Source organism: Branchiostoma floridae, chromosome 7 (assembly GCF_000003815.2).
Source record: "Branchiostoma floridae strain S238N-H82 chromosome 7, Bfl_VNyyK, whole genome shotgun sequence".
NCBI classification, from domain to species: Eukaryota; Metazoa; Chordata; class Leptocardii; order Amphioxiformes; family Branchiostomatidae; genus Branchiostoma; species Branchiostoma floridae.
In genome coordinates this window covers 16,742,644-16,762,210 of record NC_049985.1, presented here as the reverse complement: position 1 = coordinate 16,762,210, position 19,567 = coordinate 16,742,644, and the positions used below count along the sequence as shown (strand labels likewise).

At 42.1% G+C, this 19,567-nt stretch overlaps 3 protein-coding genes across 3 annotated transcripts; all 3 read right to left on the bottom strand.

Annotated features, from left to right (window-relative positions):
* Window positions 1–2,769: 2,769 nt before the first annotated feature.
* On the bottom strand, window positions 2,770–8,371 carry LOC118419034. The gene is made up of 7 exons (XM_035825266.1): window positions 8,291–8,371; window positions 6,060–6,219; window positions 5,449–5,646; window positions 5,302–5,349; window positions 4,762–4,840; window positions 4,426–4,593; window positions 2,770–3,795 (listed from the first exon to the last, which is right to left on the bottom strand). The coding sequence occupies exons 1-7, from the start codon at window positions 8,330–8,332 to the stop codon at window positions 3,669–3,671; spliced, it is 822 nt and encodes a 273-aa protein (XP_035681159.1). The 5' UTR covers window positions 8,333–8,371; the 3' UTR covers window positions 2,770–3,668.
* Window positions 8,372–10,050: 1,679 nt separating this feature from the next.
* LOC118419036 lies at window positions 10,051–10,833 on the bottom strand. The gene is made up of 2 exons (XM_035825268.1): window positions 10,532–10,833; window positions 10,051–10,408 (listed from the first exon to the last, which is right to left on the bottom strand). Exons 1-2 carry the CDS (start codon window positions 10,798–10,800, stop codon window positions 10,291–10,293), a joined length of 387 nt encoding a protein of 128 aa, XP_035681161.1. The 5' UTR covers window positions 10,801–10,833; the 3' UTR covers window positions 10,051–10,290.
* Window positions 10,834–11,759: 926 nt separating this feature from the next.
* LOC118420086 (venom prothrombin activator oscutarin-C non-catalytic subunit-like) lies at window positions 11,760–17,810 on the bottom strand. Its single transcript, XM_035826790.1, has 5 exons — window positions 17,738–17,810; window positions 16,870–17,183; window positions 16,399–16,543; window positions 15,528–15,592; window positions 11,760–11,951 (listed from the first exon to the last, which is right to left on the bottom strand). Exons 1-5 carry the CDS (start codon window positions 17,808–17,810, stop codon window positions 11,760–11,762), a joined length of 789 nt encoding a protein of 262 aa, XP_035682683.1.
* Between the last annotated feature and the right edge of the window lie 1,757 nt (window positions 17,811–19,567).

Here is a 19,567-nt window from a genome sequence, read left to right as displayed (position 1 = left end):
CAACCACAATATCTTCTACGGCTGAAAGCCCAGGTCGTCCCGTACACGAGAAGTGGCATGCCCCTATACCCTTGTAGCGGCAAGACCTACTACAATACTACACTACTACAGGGCATTTTAGTCCTTCCGTATAATGTCACAACAGCCGAAACGGCCAACCACAATATCTTCCACGGCTGAAAGGCCAGGTAGTCCCGTACACCAGCAGTGGCGTGCCCCGTTACCCCTGTAGCGGCAAGACCTACTACAATACCATACTACTACAGGGCATTTTAGTCCTTCCGTATAATGTCACACCAGTCGAAACGGCCAACCACAAAATCTTTTACGGCTGAAAGCCCAGGTCGTCCCGTACACGAGAAGTGACATGCCCCGCTACCCTCGAAGCGGCAAGATCTACTACAATACTTCACTACTACAGGGCATTTTAGTCCTTCCGTATAATGTCACACCAGTCGAAACGGCCAACCACAATATCTTCTACGGCTGAAAGCCCAGCTCGTCCCGTACACGAGAAGTGACATGCCCCGCTACCCTCGAAGCGGCAAGATCTACTACAATACTACACTACTACAGGGCATTTTAGTCCTTCCGTATAATGTCACACCAGTCGAAACGGCCAACCACAATATCTTTTACGGCTGAAAGCCCAGGTCGTCCCGTACACGAGAAGTGACATGCCCCGCTACCCTCGTAGCGACAAGACCTACTACAATACTACAGGGCATTTTAGTCCTTCCGTATAATGTCACACCAGTCGAAACGGCCAACCACAATATCTTTTACGGCTGAAAGCCCAGGTCGTCCCGTAAACCAGCAGTGGCGTGCCCCGCTACCCTCGAAGCGGCCAGATCTACTACAATACTACACTACTACTGGGCATTTCAGACCATCAGTATAATGTAATACATCAGTAGGAACGGTCAACCTCAATATTTTTTACGGCATGAAAAGGCCAGGTCGTCCCGTACACCAGCAGTGGCGTGCCCCGCTACCCTCATAGCGGCAAGACCTACTACAATACTACACTACTACAGGGCATTTTAGTCCTTCCGTATAATGTCACACCAGTCGAGACGATCAACCACAATATCTTCTACGGCTGAAAGCCCAGGTCGTCCCGTACACGAGAAGTGGCATGCCCCTATACCCTTGTAGCGGCAAGACCTACTACAATACTACACTACTACAGGGCATTTTAGTCCTTCCGTATAATGTCACACCAGTCGAAACGGCCAACCACAATATCTTTTACGGCTGAAAGGCCAGGTAGTCCCGTACACCAGCAGTGGCGTGCCCCGTTACCCTCGTAGCGGCAAGACCTACTACAATACTACACTACTACAGGGCATTTTAGACCATACGTATATTGTAATACATCAATAGAAACGGTCAATCTCAATATCTTTTACGGCATGAAAGGCCTGGTCGCCCCGTACGTGAGCAGCGGTGTACCCCGCTAGCCTCACAGCGGCAATACCTACTACAATACTACAATACTACAGGGCATTTAAGACCATCCGTACAATGTCACACCAGTCGTAACGATCAACCACAATATCTTCTACGGCGGAAAGCCCAGGTCATCCCGCACACGAGCAGTGGCATGCCCCGATACCCTTGTAGCGGCAAGACCTGCTACAATACTACAGGGCATTTTAGACCATATGTATAGTGTAATACACCAGTAGGAACGGCCATGCACAACATCTTATACGCGATGATGCGCCTTTCACATGTACTGCGCGATCGGGCATGCACCTTGATGGGCCCCGCATCCCTGGCTGCGCTTGCCGACAATTTCGTGACGTTATCGACGCGCATTTCGTGATGATGCAGCGTACACATGGACGGCGCGATCGGGCACGGGCCCCGACAGGCCCCCGTATCCCTGGCTGCGCTTCCCAACAATTTCGTGACGTTATCGACACGTACATCGTGATGATGCAGCGTACACATGGACGGCGCGATCGGGCACGGGCCCCGACAGGCCCCCGTATCCCTGGCTGCGCCTGCCGACAAATTTGTGACGTTATCGACGTGTACATCGTGATGATGTAGCGTACACATGGACGGCGCGATCGGGCACGGGCCCCAACAGGACCCCGTATCCCTGGCTGCGCTTGCCGACATATTCGTGACGTTATCGACGCGTACACTGTGATGATGTAGCGTACACATGGACGGCGCAGTCGGGCATGGACCCCGATAGACCCCCGCAAGCCTGGCTGCGCTTGCCGGCGATTTCGTGATGTCTTACATGAAATATCTGCCGTCTCTTTCCCCAGCAGAATTCATATGTCAGAATGATCACAGGCAAGAATTCGACTGCTATCGATTAACGGTGATACGTAAAACTGACAACTAGAACTATAGGTGACGTTCTAAAACAATCGATGATTATTTACCCCTAACTACGCACCCATTGTATTTGTACAATGTTTGTCGCACTAACATACCTCAGCATGGCTGACTTGATTTGCTTGAACTAGGCCCAGATTAACGACGAAATGATTTTTCTATTGGTGTTTATGTGAAAAGACCGTACCTTTGAAATGGCTATGGCCTATCGAGAAAACACTAATGCCGCCATCTTAAAATTTTCCAAAAGGACACGAAATATTTCTCCTACTGTTAAACTATATTCAAAACGACCTTAATGTTGTTAACACATCAGTGTTAAGACACTGGTAAATTACTACCCTGTAAATAAACGAAACTTACTTTGTCCTTTGCCGAATGTTAGAAAGCAGTACAAGACGAGAAATCCAGTGAGCACGACATTCTTTGTTGACGGCATTGGAGAGAAACGTAGGTGTAACAAACGCAGAAAACAATGTGTATAAATGACGCAGGACAAAGCTGCGGATCAGTTCAGTTGTAAAGTCAATCAAAACGTAACTTTGGTCTATCGATTTATCTATTTTTTTCTGTTCCCTCTCTAACTAAATCTGTGTTATGACAATGGTAGCATACAATCAATATTTGGTAAAGATTCCCGATTAAACAAAGAGTAGGGACCTTCATGATAATCTGTATACTAAAAAAGCAAAGGTCATCACGACCAGCTGTATAAGTAGCTTGATGGTAAGTTGAAATAGTTAGAAACACAACATACAGAAAAAACAAGACACGACACATATATTCACATTTTGTTTCGTAGCAGTATATATGTATTTTTCTCATGATAACTATCAGATACACGTTATACAAGTATCTATTTTGCTTTTTATGTATCATGAAGCCTATGGTATGCAACATCTTCTGAACAACATATAAGTAAGAATGACAGTCGTATCTGCTCAATAAATGTTTTGGAGTGGAATGCGAAAACGATCAAGTACAACTTGTGCCTTCTTTTTATCTATTGAATCATCTTTGTATCTTAAACCGTCAAATGAGCTCACTGTGTTGGATTTAATTGAAATTGAAGTCCTTTATAATTATCGATATGATAATGTACAAAGTCCCAAGGGTCGTAAGGGCAGAGTCCTCATATTGCCTTATGTCTCATTTGGCTAAGAATCAACAGTGCATGTCTCTATTCTAGCCTGTGTTTGCAAAATCTCTCGCTAGCTGGCGTTAATGACCCCCTCCCCGAGGTGGTGGCAACTGTAAGGCCGGCCGCTAGGAGCGCGATTTTCTTCAGGCAAGTCTCTATCCTGGGTCTAAAGAGACCCGTATAAGTCATTGTCCACAAAACCTTCGTCTTGTGAGTTGTTGACGTTAGCGTATAGACGGTCCTGGTCGTCCTTCTGTGATGCTTGGTTCTGTACGTCTCTGGCAGGATAATCCCTAGGAGTAATCAAACAATGCCTGAATTGTAATTAATGGAAAGAACACAAGTAACTCACACAAATTCAGAACTGTTAAAGGTAAAACTAACAGATACAGAGATTCACTGGAACCCAATTGTCATTTTACTCAACGACGGCTTGTTGTAAATGATTTGTGTTTAGACTGTATGAATAAGAAATATTTTACACCACACCAATACAATACAATACAATACAATACAATACAGTGACAATACGCTTAAACAATGTTGAATTTATGATATTATACATGACTGTACTCTTTTTGGTAAATTTGATGACGCGCTGTATGTTAGAAATAATGTAGTTTAGTATGAGGCTGCCATAAGCTTTAGATTAATTTCAATATATCATTCTGGTATTCGTTCATTCATTTTTAGATGAAAAAGCAAATGTTATTGTCAGAGAATTCCTTAAAATGTCCTTTATAAGTACAATACATTGCCCTGTAGATAGAAGTGTAAAAGCATGGAGGGAAAATAACAAATGTCATCAAAATCATTACAGGCTGAAGACTTTAAGATGTAACTATTGGATTGTTTCTCCTACTGTTATCCTTCCGACTTTCCTATGAACATGTCCATCAAAATGGTAGCCCTAGAACGCTCACCCGACTCCTGCATAAAGCTCGTTGTCAACGAAGTCACCTGATTGGCCAAACGAAACGCCCCCGCCAGTCTCATTGGCTGAGAAGGTTGCTGTGTCGTAGATGATGTTATCAACGGTCCCTTCTCCTTCGTCATTGGTGGGTTTCTTCTGAGAATCATTTCTGCCTCTCCTGGGAAAAGTAATGTAGATAAAATCCCAATGAAGAACATAAAAACATTGAATCATCTATGCCATATTAACGACCTGATTACGTGTCATATGTGTAAGAACTAAGAAGCTCTCTGTAATATAAATTGAAAGACACAGTGAGTTAATTGTATGGCTAAAATCACAATACCTTCTGATTATAAAGACAGCTCCAACCGTGATGGCCATAATGAAGATCACCCCACCAACACTGGCGCCAACGATGATTCCTGTACATGTTCACGAAAAAAGGGCCACATATCATAATTGCTAGACACCAATTCTAATCTGCCAAAAGTGACCCGTTTTGAACCTGCTTCTACTAGCTATTCAAAAATAGCTGTATTATAATATCCATGCTCGTTTTATAATGATGCTTATGCCGTGAACATAGTCTTCATCATTCCACAACCGTATTTACTTCTTTTGCAAACGTTCGACGACAATATGCCGTCTTCCTCAGTGCATAAACTTTAGATTTGGATCTGCACTGAGGAAGACGACAGATGGTCGACGAAACGTTTGCAAAAGAATTAATGTTAGAGATATGGAGTGTAACGAAGAAGACTTTGTTCAATTGATCTGCCAACCTGATGAAACTATTTACGAATGCTTATGTTTATGTACATTCTTACAAATCTATGTAGTCATGAAGACTATGATATCATTTTGTAGATCATATTGCAAATACCTGTAGGAAATCCAGAACCCTGTAGCATAGCCAGGTTTCCATCATCACCTACAGCAATATAGAAAATTTGTAACCGTCAATGTACAATGAGCCATACAGCACTTTCACTCCACCATGTCGTAGGTTTGGGAGTGAAATATATCTCACCTTGTGTTCTGTTCAAGACAACGGTCGTTGTTCCTGGGGCCTGAGGGGTCTCTGGTGGAGCCTGTATGGTGGAACCTGACAAGCCATTCGTGGAAGTGGAGGTCAGTGTAGACCGTGTTGTCCTCACTGTCGACGTGGGCTGAGACGATGTAGTTTTAATAGTACTGGTGGTAGATACTGTAGTTGGTTGTGTGGTGGCTGTTGGAAAAGATTTATTGATTTGATTTAATGTATTCGGCCAAGGCTACCCAACTACCGGCTAGCCTTGGTAACTGAACATGTTAACAGTATACAAAAAAAAACAAGAAAAACGGTTACAATACACGTAACATGCGTTTACGTCTTTTTACGTACTAGGTTATACAAATATACAAAGCGGGGAATTACTTAATATATAGAACGATCTGTGTTTTCTAAAAGATGGAGAAGTGATTTTGAATTTGCCCTTTAAGTTCGTTTTTAGTAGTATCTTATGGTTTATGGTTCCTGTGATAATGCATGCGGCTTATGAATTTACACCTCACTCACAATCAAACAGGAGAGAATCAGGACGTTTGCATGTTTCCCAATCCCGCCAAATCTGTACAAATAATGCTCATAGTTTTACTTACTAGTAAACTCACAACCCAGCAGTTCTATCCGCATGGAGATACAGCGTTTTTTCCCACAACTATGCCAACTCCGTGGGTTAATCCTGATGTATCTCGCGATGATAGGTGGGTTAAACGTGTTGTCTTGGGTGTTATTTGCATCGCTGTTTCCATCGAATACCTGAACATGAGGGAATAGAGCGATACTGGTTGCCATATCTATTTTTTCGTGTTTATGTACCTTTAAAGTTTTTGTGTTGTCACGATCCATGCATTCATCAAATTCATTCATTGACTCATTCAGTAATATGTGTCAAGACTATTGCTTGTATCTGTTAAGAACAACAACTTAAAGGAAGAACGGTAAATAACCAACAGAAATGCTGATGTAATATCAACTGCAAAATAAACTAAAGTTGGGGGTATACATAAGATACATCTCTATTCTTTAAATTGAATTGGAAGTAACCTTAGACAATGAGAAAATTTTCTAGTATCAAAATGTTAGAGTAGAATAAGATGAGACGTTCACTCTCTGGTTGCCTGGTCAGAACTGATTGTGGACAGACTTGGGGTCTGTCCCTTTATTGAACTCTTATTAGAACCATATGTGAGGTGGCCCTGTCATAGCTAGGACCACCTATGGACAGTATTATAGATCTTCCTGTTATCCCACATTGCGACATCCATATGTGTTTCCAAGACTCTTCCCCCCTTACAACAGGTGTCGCCCTCGACACCTTTAAAGTCATGCGTAAAACGTTACGTTACAATACAATTATTACAAGTTTAAAATATAGAGGTCAAATGTAAACAGACGAGGTAGCATATAGATCATAATCTGGTACGGGTGTGACAAGTAATTAGCTTCTTCCTGGCAATTATGTTTCACAGACGGACTGCTGCTGTGATAATGGACTCATAATGGGCCTTGGCTGTTACAGATGCCTGTACTTCAATCGCACAAACATAGAAACAACAAACAAGCAAAAACAATAGGCTTCATACTGGCACAGCGGCCAAGAAACAACAATACTCCCTAGCAGTACTCAGTCTTCCGGGCAGTCACACAGCTACAGTGCGCACTTGGCCGGGCATACAGACATGAGAATAGTCGTCCCGTAGGCTTAACTATCTACTAAGACAAGCATCATACAACAAATCAACAGATGGATCTTCCTAGAAGAGACGTCCCGCAGGCATCAGCTCTCCATAGGCAAGCATCACACAGTCAACACACAAAATACACCACAACGTAAGTTCAAAAGGCGCAAGACGTTACCCGCAGGCTCACGGTCAAGGCATTGAGAACGCTACAAGCTAACTTAGAACATATACAATACATTTGTGCGTCGGTACCTGGCTAGCCTAGAATAAGACCAAAAGAAGAGTTCGTGGGTCTTTGTACGTAGTTCAGTGGCATAATTTCCAGGGGCAAGTAGAAATACTTTATACAGTTCTAGATCGTTCGAGTCACAGCTGAGTTCAGTTCACGCCGGCGGTCATACTTGGAAGTTCATTGCTGTGTCACGGGCCAGTTGTGGTCGAGATGGGCAGCGACGAGTCCTTGGTGCGAAGCTACGGGGCCGGGTCGGGCAGGCATGGCGGGCCGGGTCGGGCAGACGGCGGCGTGGTCTGCAGGACAGCGCTGACACGTGGCCGGCTGCGGACGGCTTCGGGATGGCGTCTTTTCGGTCTTCAGCGACGACGAGCGGAGGCGGCACGATGGAAGATGAGGTCTGGCGGCAGGCTGGGTAAGAGAACGGCATGGAAACACATCGGACAGCTGGGTCTGTAGTCTACGTCTACGGCGGTAGCAGGCAGGCTGGCTAAACGGACGGCGTGGTGGCACGTCGGGGCGAGGTCGGTCGGCGACGTGGCACAGTGACGGGTCGGGCATCATAGCACGGGCGTTCGGTCGGGCGGCTGGTGGTCTCGGTCCCCGGGCGAGTCGGGCGGCATGGTAGCGGGCCGCGGATGGCGTTAGGACGGGGTCCGGCCGCTCGAAAGCGGCAACCCAGAAGCTGCACCAGTGTTAGAGTAGAATAAGATGAGACGTTCACTCTCTGGTTGCCTGGTCAGAACTGATTGTGGACAGACTTGGGGTCTGTCCCTTTATTGAACTCTTATCAGAACCATATGTGGGGTGGCCCTGTCCTAGCTAGGACCACCTATGGCCAGTATAATAGATCTTCCTGTTATCTAACATTGCGCCATCCATGTGTGCTGCTAAGAAAAATATAAAAACATACCTGATTTTGATCTGAATTTCCAGTAAACACTGCCCAGTCCATTTCGTTGTTGGAGTACGACACCTCAAATGACGTCACGTAGCGATCGGTTCCAGTACGATGTCCTTGTGTCTGTATACCTGTGAGTATGTTTGTTTTACGTAGATCGACTTGTAACCACTGGTTCTGATTATTAACATTTGCTCTCCATTCACTGTTCCTGTTCAGCCGTGCATTCTTCGGCTTATACGGAGAATATGAAGAGGATGCAGATAATTGGCCGTCTTGGATGTCTCCAGACTCCATTCCGAGGGGAGAGGAACAACCTATGACATACAGAAAATGTAACATTTGGTAGATAAAAAATTACACGGATAAATTATAGCTCTGCGTCTTGATTGCGGTGAACTCAATAGCATTGCGCAGGTAAACTTGTAATCATTAGTTATGATGATTAACATTTATTGGTCCCGTTCGAACATGTAGGAAAGAGGATGCAGATATCTGACTATCTCTGATCGCCCAGAGGTTGCGAAGAAACGAGACAATCTACGCAGAGCACAAACAATATCTAGTTAACATAAGATACACGTGCTCAAACGGATATTTTCAAGATTTTATACACAGCTAGGGATACTTTCAATATTGAATACACATACACGACTCTTACACACGCTCTCTAAGTTGTAACACTATGTATTACTTACAGAGTTCGAGTGATTGTGGAGCTGGATTGTGGAGCACAACATAATTAAACCCACTACTAAATCAAATTACACCTGTTCCCTTCAAGACTTAATGCCGGTTATGAATTTTAATAACATTCTCCATGTACGCTAATCGATGATCTGCCAATGTTTCTGGTACAGGTAGCTATGTACTAATTACTTCCTTGTTGTGACCATCGAAGCATTTATGGTACACGTACACACAGTTTTATGTCAACACACGTTCAGAACATAAGATTCAACAACGGTTATACGGAAAGAACCTGAGTTTTACTTTTAGGACTGAGACAGAAAAATAACCGAGACACAAACAATCACATAGTTCAGGAAACTAATGACATCTTCAAATTGGTTGCGAGTTTACACGACATAATGAGGAGGAAGTGACCTCAGGTGATCCAGAGATCAAGGTTCAATGCAAGGCGACAACAACAACGACGCTACGTGACGACTAGTCGTAACAACAACACGTATGTTTACCTGACGCTGCAACCGCCCTCAAAAGGCTGAGCTGGAGCAGAATTTTTAAGATCCTGTCCAAAAGTAGTGTCATGGTGGACCAAGAAAGATGCGCCATGCAGGTGGGGTTCCCTTTTGACAAGTTTGAGGAAGTACTAGTAACCTGCTTGATCATTGGTGCATGTCAAACAGAAGTCACGTGATGCAACACCATGGCGGAATGTTCCATCGGCCAGAAAGGGAGGTTTTTTTCTTATGACAGCAGAACAAAGTTAAAAGCTACTTCTCATTAATGGCTAGCTGATCAAAATAACTACGTTTACGGAAGTTAGATTTGAATGTGCACGTCTGGTGAAGTAGGTCTACATCTCTTTCGAAGTTTACAAACACTTGACAAAAAAGAACAATTTGTACAAGTTTATATTTGTATCATTGTGACATTAAAAAAGAATGACATCATAAACTGTATGATATGACATTTGATTTAATATTTTTTTCGGAATGACAAGCCAATAGAGTAAAACCGTATGGACAACATGACAACAGAATTACGACGATTAGATCACAATTTTTGTACAGTGACAGCTCCTTTGACAGATGATAATGCAGAATAAAGTTTCATAAAAAGCATGCAAATGTAGCTTTGGTCGATCGTGTATCACTTGAATGCTGAATGCTTTCTAAATGTAGCAGTTTTCCCTACAAAGATCATTTCGGCATAATGCATTCTAATAGGTTCACAGTCTATATGGCAATTGACATTCAGTTATCATTAAAGGTTAGTCTAGACTGAATAGAATGAAAGAATCATTATTAGATTGCGATGACGTGTTTTCAGCAGTAGATATCGTTCTCCACAGAGCCTTCCTCAGACGTGTGTGCTAAATTGTAATACACGTTGTCTTGGGCGCTGTCATCGCCACCATGATGTCTTGACCCCATACATCTGTCACTGTAAAAAACAACAACAATACAACATTGAAGCAAAATTTCCGCGGTCAAAATACATCAACATCTGTCTAGAAACACCATGATATTACTGATAGTAAGATGCTCTTTCAAAATTGTAACTTACTCAGTCCCCGCATATAGATGATTATCCACCGTTCCCTCTGATTGGTCAACTGCAGGATTGCCGTTAGGAGTTCCCGCGTAAAGATTGTTGTCAACCATTCCTTCTGATTGGTCAATCGTAACGTCACCGTTGCTTGTTCCCGCGTAAGCGTAAAGATCGTTGTCCACCATTCCTCCCGATTGGCCAATCGAAACATTGCCGTTGTTAGAAGCGTTGCCATTGGCCGCGAACCTAACTCCACCGTAGTAGATGTTGTCTACAGTTCCCATTTCGTCAGCCTGGGGAGACGATTCCTTTTCGTCTGTAGCTTTAGATCGCCGTCTGTAGCCGCGTAGGAGTGGAAAAAGTAAGAACAAATGTGTGCATACAATATATTGAAAGATGTCTACATTGAAATTTTTATTTCTCGTTTAAAATCACATACTCCTAGTGATTTATGATCGAGGCGTAACACTGTACATTGCTAGTCATATTGAGCCTATATAAACGCTAAGTAAACCAACCTTCTGATGAAAAATATGGAAAGAACTATCGCCGCGATGAGGATGACGACACCAGCCGCTGCTGCACCTCCAATGATGGCGCCTAAGTGCATAAATTTAAAAAAAAATGGATCACGTCAAATCGATGACTGTTGCTTCACAGTTTACGATTAAATACTAAGCTGAGTACTACACATTTAATTACTTTTCTCCATACCTGATGTGGTTCCGGCTTGGTTGCCAGCTAACCAATCACTGTTTCCACTTGTATCTAGGAGAAAAAGAAAAGACAACTGTATCCAAAAAACTTGATTACAAGAAGTGTTACAAGTAGTTTTACAAGCTTATATTGCATGATAACAAACACTGTATTCGGAAGTTAGCCAATTAAGTCGAGACAGTTATGCTGAAAATGTGTCAAATACATTTAGTTGATGTCTGGGGAATAGATATTATATAGTCATATTGACATTCCTGACGAGGAATGTATACTACGTAACTATATCTCTACCTACTGTTGGATGATGGTGACGTCATCTCTGACAAAGCGTGTGTCGTCGGTCTTTTGGTTGTCATGGATGTTGTGGTTGCTACTGTCGTAACCGGATTTGTTGTGGAGCGCGTCGTGGTTGTTGTAGATGGCATTTGCGTTGTGGTTGCTAAAACGTAGAGTCAACAATTCACGTTACGCATATGAAACCAACAGTGAAGATAAAGTACATCATTCACGCGAATCATTTTTTAATTCAGCCAATCGTCCAAAGTTCTCGCAACTCATTCCACAACTTCGTACCTTGTATCTCGCACCCCAGAAGCTCCAGACGAACCGTGATGTCGTACCGCCATGTTTCTGCCATCAGTCTGATAAACCGTGCCCTTATTGGTGGGTCAATGTTGTTCTCCTTTATGCCATTTGCGTTGCTGTTACCGTCAAATATCTGTATAGAGCAAATCATGTCAACTTCAAACTGACAAAGATGCTGGCACAGGATCGTTCGCATATTGTGGCTAAATCAACATCATACTGAATCAGATGGATACATGAATACAGTCTGGTACGATAGCACTATGTGCATCTCTATGTTGGTCGTGTTGTAATGTATATTGTGTAAAGGTCTGTTGATGTTATCTCACTTTACTTCACCTCCTATACGCATTATTTGTAAACCCACAGTTGAGATATCGTAAGTTATAGTTTGTACTAACGGCAAAGAATGAAACCTGATTAGGCTCTAGAAATCATGGTGATATGAAAAATGAGAAATCGCGTATCATTTACTTTGTCTGATCCATCCTCCTGAAAAATATTCCAGTTCGACGCATCGCCAGAGTATGAAAGTTTGAAAGATTTCACCCAGTAGCTCTGAAGTCCCTGCGTTTGAATCCGTGATATAACTTTCCTCTCAAGCAGGTCAATCTGTAGCCATTGGCTTTTACTATTTGTTCTTGGGGCCCAAGCTTTGTTATTGTTAAGACGAGCTTCCTTCGGACGCCATGAATTGCTCCACCAAGACGAAGCAGAGATCTGGTTGTCTGTAATGGCCCTTGATGCCATTCCAAGAGGAGATGAACACTCTGGAAAACACAGAACCTTGCCATGTAATGACGATAGTCTTCAGTCACACAGGACTATACAGAAAGACATATCATTGCCTGCTTGGGGGTTAGGAATGAAAAGGAAAATAATCTGGTCTGGGGACAAAGTCCACATCACTATCAACGTTTGTTGTGTCACAGCCTTCTTATCTGTGTGATATACACTGATAGTAAAATTGGAAATTGTATTAGCCGTAGGTAACGTGAAATATCCCTACTACGCAAGTTTACTTGTTGAGCAAATGTTTTTACCTAGAATGATAAGTTTAAAACGTACTGCTGAGAGCTAATTTACAACTCATGACGTCAGGCAAGGTGACTTGCAATATTTACACAGGCACGTGGGTGTGAACATGAATGGTGATAACTGCGTACATAACGTACGTAGTTCGTAACCAGTCACGTTCAAAACAAAAGCGGTAGGACTTCGTCTTTGACATGAATCACGGAATAGAGGTTAAAGCTCTGAAACTATAGCTATTACTGGTCTATATTTCCTCGTTAGCTCGCTGTAGTGATAAGGAAGTGGAATGTACGGTTCTGTCTAGTGTCAAAGTGTCTATTAGTAAGTGTTTAGCACAAAGGCGACAAAACAACACAACGTAAATGTTACGGCTATAGCAGGCCTACCTGTTGCTACAGCCATCCTCAACATGCTAACTTCTATCAGGAGTAGTAGGATCATTTCCAATTGTGATTTCATGGTGAGAGAGGCAAAGGCCAGGACTGTATCTAGATCGCAAATGTTTGAGCAGCTTGAGGTAAGTTTGAGGAAGTAATTTTCTCGCTCAAGGGAGCATGTCAAACTGAAGTCATGTGATGTGAGGTCGCGGACGGAATGTTCCATTGGGCACACAGGGGTCGGTGGGGAGGGGTTGTCACAAACGCATGCATTGACATTTCGACTTGTACAGGTGAACTTATCTGTATCGGGATCGATTCCAATGCTAAAACAACTCGCGAACGGCAGTCGTTGACAAATTTTTCAAGTTAGTTCTATTTAGAATAGCAAACACAGTGTGCAATGGCACGAAACCAAAGTTCCAGAATTTTGATTTTAAACTTAAATCAAGAAGTACATGTTATTTAGCATCAGCAGATATATAAACTTTAAGTATAAAAAAGAATTCTTTCTGCATATAGATGAACTATTGAAACCGAATTATGAAACATCCGGATTAGTTGTAATGTTTGATATTTACAAGTCTGATGACATTGCTTATTTCTTGAAGTGTAATACATGTATCATAAAACATTGCTACAGTGAAAGTTACAATATCTAGGAGTCTTTATGTCTTTACATTTTACAACACATAACTATATTTATTTTTATCAATCTACCAGTTAGGTCACATAACTAATAAATTTATGAAAGTTAAATTCAGAGACATCCTCTCATGATATGTATGTACAGCTTACACCATTATTTTACATCATCGTTTTTATAGCCCAATATGAATAATATGCCATGATCCCAAGAAAGTGCACCATTTGATGTATACGGCGAACTGTCAGAACGATTGCCTTAACGAAGTATGTATATGTACGCATGTAATGTGATATAATGTTTCATAATTAGTGGAAATTCTCAACATATTATGTATGCGGAGCAAACTATTATTAAGATTGGTTTTAAATGATGTTGTAATTTTATAATGATAACGTTATATTTATGTAAACCACAGCGCAATTCAGACATCCTGTGGTTGCCTGCGATGCTGTTTGTCTATGAAGGTATACGAAATACACCAGCTATTCATTCATAAAAACAGCAGATGCTCCGAAATTGAAGCGCTGCTAGTTTCACACGGAGAAATGACCGTCAATCCTTCGTATTAAAGCGCTTGTATAAAAGTGGGTTAATATATTAGTCCGGCAAATGCATAAACATTCAATGAATCATAATACAGTCAAACTTCAACACTTATGTAAGCTCTGATATATATAGTTCGGGCGCAGTTCTTCATACTGGCCGCTAGGTGGCGCTCGTGGCACATTCCCGTAGATGCCACCGCTAGTGTCCAATGATGATATTATACTACTTTTGCATCAGAAAAACACAAATGCACCAAAAAGCACCCATGGGAAAGTAAAGAGAATGATATTTGTCAACAATTATTACAAAAACAATTCAACAAACATCATTTTCTTTACTTTTCCATGGGTGCTTTTTGGTGCATTTGTGTTTTTCTGATGCGCAAGTAGTATAATATCATCAATCAATAGTATTTTCAGAAAAACACTGCTGGCACAATGATATTACATGATGTAGGCACGCATTGCATGATGGGAAGGTAAAAAGACACTACTTGGCTAGTGTCAGTCTTTTGCAGGGTCCATTGGGATGTTCTCGTACCCGACATTATCAGTGACAGACGTCTGTCGTCAGTTTACATTAGATGATCAGGTGTCTACATACTCGCCATCTTCAGAGACATTAGGACCTGCAAAACAAAAATGTATCAACTTACTTTTGAATTCAAAACTGCACGTATCATGTGCGATTAATTACAACCAGCATAACTGCAACACATCTACTCTACCTCACATTTAGAACTATAGGTTTTGTTAGCCACGTATTTTAAAAATCAATAAAATGAAAAGGATTCACTGTTATCATTTTTTTTAAATGAGAAGTATTTGATACCTCTCAGGTTGTGGCGTCGATTGTTTTCCCTCTGTACCACGGGACTGTTTTCTGTATAAGGAGATCAAAGTTGGAACATTTGGTAACAATTTCTATGTTATAAACATGAATATATCATTTGAACAGAATGTAGTGTCCTGCTCTTAGATTTTCGTACGCTAGCTACAAATGAAAATACTTCAACTGATAGATGGCAGTTATTTTATAGTTGTACGTATCCATAGTGGGCTATATGATGAAGACAATGGTATAAGAATACAAACCTTCTGACACAAAACATGGAGACAATGATGACTATGATGAGGATGACGACCCCAACACCGCCTATGATGGCGCCTGTGACGTAACATGGAAAACAGTGAAATGTTTGGGGCTTTTCAGTAGTTATAAGCCTTGACATATATCATTGGTGTTTCTGTGCAAAATCGGTTAATACTTTACAACAGAAGCTACTATAGCTAGTTAGTAATTCACGTGTTTATGTATTGTCCTCCGTACCTGATAAGGGTTACGGTTCCAGCTTGATCATCGCTTGTATCTAGAAAGGAGACAATCTTACTGACTGATCATATCAATCTGATAATTCCTCAAACATTTCTTTTAACCTAGTACCTACAAGTTAGTAGATAAGGAAATAAATAAAATCTGTCTTCCTGGGAAGGAATTACATATTTCACATCAAATTTGATGGTAATTGTGAACAAACATTTTGAACTACAATGGACTACTTTTCTTCAAGTTCAACACATCTGAAAGTGATGGGGATTGTAAGGGTCTACCGAAAGTGCAAAAAGGAACGAAAATGAACGAAAAGGAACGAAAGGGAACGAAAAGGAACGGAAAGGAGCGAAAAGGAACGAAAAGGAGCGAAAGGGAACGAAAAGAAACAAACGTTCCTTTTCGTTCCTTTTCGCACTTTCGGTACTTTCCTTTTTGTTCCCTTTCGTTCCCTTTCGTTCCCTTTCGTTCCTTTTCGGTCCTTTCGGTCCTTTTCGGTCCTTTTCGGTCCTTTTCGGTCCTTTTCGGTCCTTTTCGTTTCTTTTCGCTCCTTTTCGTTCCTTTTCGCACTTTCGGTACACCGGATTGGTAAAGTCGTTTTCACCCAAATCATTCATTGATTCAGTCAATCATCAACTTTATACCTTGTATCTCGCACCCCAGGAGTTCCAGACGAATCGTGATGTAGGTCGACCATGTTTCGGCCATCAGTCTGATAAACCGTGCCCTTATTGGTGGGTCAATGTCGTTCTCCTTCACGTCATATACGTTGCTGTTCCCTACAAAGATCTGTATGGAGCAAATCAGGTGAAAGTATTGTCCGTAATGTAGATCTATGTTATACTGTATCAGGTGGATAAATGAAGTTCAACACAGACGGGTACGATAACCCTATGTGAGCTACCAAGTTGTTTGTATTGTAATGTATAAACGTCTGTCCTGATGATGCTTCCTCACCTTACCTCACCTACATGTGTGCATTATACATGATAGTATGTAAACCCAAAGCAACTTACCATATTGATATAGATTGTATCAATGACTAGAATGAAATCAGATTAGGGTGCATGAATAATGGTGATACGAAAAATGATGTATCATCGTGTATCATTTACTTTGTCTGATCCATTCTCCTGAAAAATGCTCCAAGTCGTCGCATCGGCAGAGTATGAAAGCTTGAAAGATGTCACATAGTACCGTCGCAAAGACCAAGGGCTCTGAAATCCCTGCGTTTGAATTCCTGATACAACTTTCCTCTCCAGCAGGTCAATCTGTAGCCATTCGCTCCTATTGTTGTTGTCTGGGGACCAAGATCTGTTATTGTTAAGACGTGCACTTTTCGGGCGCCAGTCATCGTTATATGACGACGAAGCAGAGAGCCGATTGTCTGCAATGGATCTTGATTCCATTCCAAGAGGAGAGGAACACTCTGAAAAAGAAACAGGACCTTATGCATGATTGTCATCGTCAATCACACCGAAACACGCACATCAATCATAGTGACAGCATGTTCGCCAATCAGGGACAAGAAGAATATATGATTATGTCCGGGTACTCTATCAAGAGAGCTTCAGCACCGACTGTTTTTTGACGTGTTTTATGCGTTTTGTCGGGCTTTTTTTATACTGGTTTCTTTATGTACGCCGACCAACACGTCAAAAACCGGAGATGAACCTCTGCTGGGATGACAGACATGAACAAAACAGTATTAAATAGTACACAGAATGACCCTATCACCAGTAGTGACGTCAGGAACACGCCACTTTTGCAGGAGGGGGTCATAAGTATCAGAAAGTTCTGTGAACAAGGTCGACGGAGTTTGACCGAAAATTTAGTCCCTATATTAATTTAGTGTTGGAAAGAAAGTTTAGCAATTTCTATAATGTATTCCACCAACACAGATGAACTTTCATGCTAAGATCTATTAAAGTGTTTAGGACGAAGTCAACAAAACAACACGTCTCAATTTTGTAACAGACCTACCTGTCGCTACAGCCATCCTCAACATGCTGGCTTCCACCAGGAGTGGTAGGATCATTCCCAGCAGTGATTTCATGGCGGATCGAGGCAAAGGCCCGGACTGTACAATGTAAATGTTTGAGTTGTATTTTCATTGGCTTGCGACGAAAAAAACAAAAACAACACAGGCCAGTAGGCCAGTAAAAACAATGCTAAGTATGTTTTCTTTCAGAAACATAACAAACTGCGAGCAGATTATCATTGGACTGAGCAGAGCACTTTGGAAAAATGCTTGAAGCCTCGAGCTCCTACAGCTTAAACTTGCATAGATGATATATTGAAAAAAAAACTGGTACTCAACGGAGGGGGTCGTCTCGCCTAGTTTAAAATCTAATAATATTGAGAGTTGTTCTAAAAATCTTGAGATTGTGTGGTAATTCTTGAGATGTTTCAAGTCAATCTTGAGATTTTTCATGAGAATCTTATGATTTTTCTTATTTAGATTTTTTCAGAAGGTAAGACAGGGGAAGACAGTGTAGAGGGTACAGAAAAGTTCAAAAGCCATGACTCATCCTCATAGAGACAAAGGCCCCTGGGGCGGTACCTTAAACCAAGGACGTTATATGACGTCCTTACTTAAACAGACTGTCGCAAGGGTCAGGAAGGTTACACGTGCACAATGACGCACCTACGTCAGACCAAGCCGCTTCACACATCTCCGAACTGATTAGAAAGATAAACATCACAAAATAAAATCTACTTCAATCGTACGCGTCCTCTCCGTGAGCTTTGACTTGATCACAAAACCGTGCCAACGACAAATTTTGCTAGTTTTCAGCAGTTTGACACCATCAAAAGAGCCTGAAGGGTGTAGCCTGGAGTCCAGCCTTGTTGGCTTTGTTCCGCTCCCGAAGGTCGCTATGGCTGGACTCCAGGCTATCTCAATGGACATAAGACATAAGTTGCTTAGACTCGGGCTCACAGGTCACTGATTCAATGTAGCTTACAATCAGCTTAGACTTAATTTGGCCCTGTGGTGTTTTTATCACTTTGTGATCTTTTAAAGTATTTTCCACATTCCAATGACCTTTAATACACGCAGTGTAACCTCCCAGGGCAGCCAGTTCCCTCCCCCTTTCACAATTATACAACGTTTCCTCCTCCAGAGTGATCGGCGGACAGGCAGGCAAAGAATAGACCGTAAGCCTTCAACAGGCCTTCCTAAGGGGGTATGGATCGTAGAAAAAGTTCAAAAAGTGGAATATTTGGCCAGGAGAGTCAGTCCACGAGAAGGCCAACATTCCCCTTCGTGGCCGATGAAACCCTTCGGTGGCCAAACTACCCTAGTAATTACACATTATTCTCCTTATAGCCAGTGTACTTAGTCTGGTAGAGACTAACAGAACGTCCAACATACCTTGCTCGATTGCCTGTAGTAAATTACAACACGTTTGTTGGCTGTTTGAGACAGAACTGGTCTGCAGGAGAACTGATCTGTGCTGAAGACAGAGTATAGACAGTGTGTCACCCAACTTGTGCAGTCTGTACGCCAAACGACAGCGTACGGCGAAATACCTGACAGTGTTTGTTGGCCAACCGGTGAAATGGTAGTTGCACGTCACATGCACACATACACATATATACACACATATACACAAACACACACACACACACACACACACACACACACACACACACACACACACACACACACACACACACACACACACACACACACACACACACACATACACACATTCTCTCTCTCTCTCTCTCTCTCTCTCACACACACACACACATGCATACACATATATACACACATATACACAAAGTTCTGAGGTCATCCCCTGTGGA

What these genes read in the sequence shown, in the direction of transcription:
- LOC118419034 (XM_035825266.1), bottom strand. Translation starts at nt 8,332, where the DNA reads ATGGACTGGGCAGTGTTTACTGGAAATTCAGATCAAAATCAG. An exon ending in GCTGGGTTGTGAGTTTACTA is followed by an intron (nt 5,647 to 6,059) that starts GTAAGTAAAACT and finishes CTTTTCCAACAG; the next exon opens with CCACCACACAACCAACTACA. An exon ending in TGTCTTGAACAGAACACAAG is followed by an intron (nt 5,350 to 5,448) that starts GTGAGATATATT and finishes ATATTGCTGTAG; the next exon opens with GTGATGATGGAAACCTGGCT.
- LOC118419036 (XM_035825268.1), bottom strand. Translation starts at nt 10,800, where the DNA reads ATGGGAACTGTAGACAACATCTACTACGGTGGAGTTAGGTTCGCGGCC. An exon ending in CATCTATATGCGGGGACTGA is followed by an intron (nt 10,409 to 10,531) that starts GTAAGTTACAAT and finishes TGTTTTTTACAG; the next exon opens with TGACAGATGTATGGGGTCAA.
- LOC118420086 (XM_035826790.1), bottom strand. Translation starts at nt 17,810, where the DNA reads ATGAAATCACTGCTGGGAATGATCCTACCACTCCTGGTGGAAGCCAGC. An exon ending in CCTGGGGTGCGAGATACAAG is followed by an intron (nt 15,593 to 16,398) that starts GTATAAAGTTGA and finishes GTTACGTCACAG; the next exon opens with GCGCCATCATAGGCGGTGTT. An exon ending in TCATTGTCTCCATGTTTTGT is followed by an intron (nt 11,952 to 15,527) that starts GTCAGAAGGTTT and finishes TGCTCTATACAG; the next exon opens with ATATTTGACGGTAACAGCAA.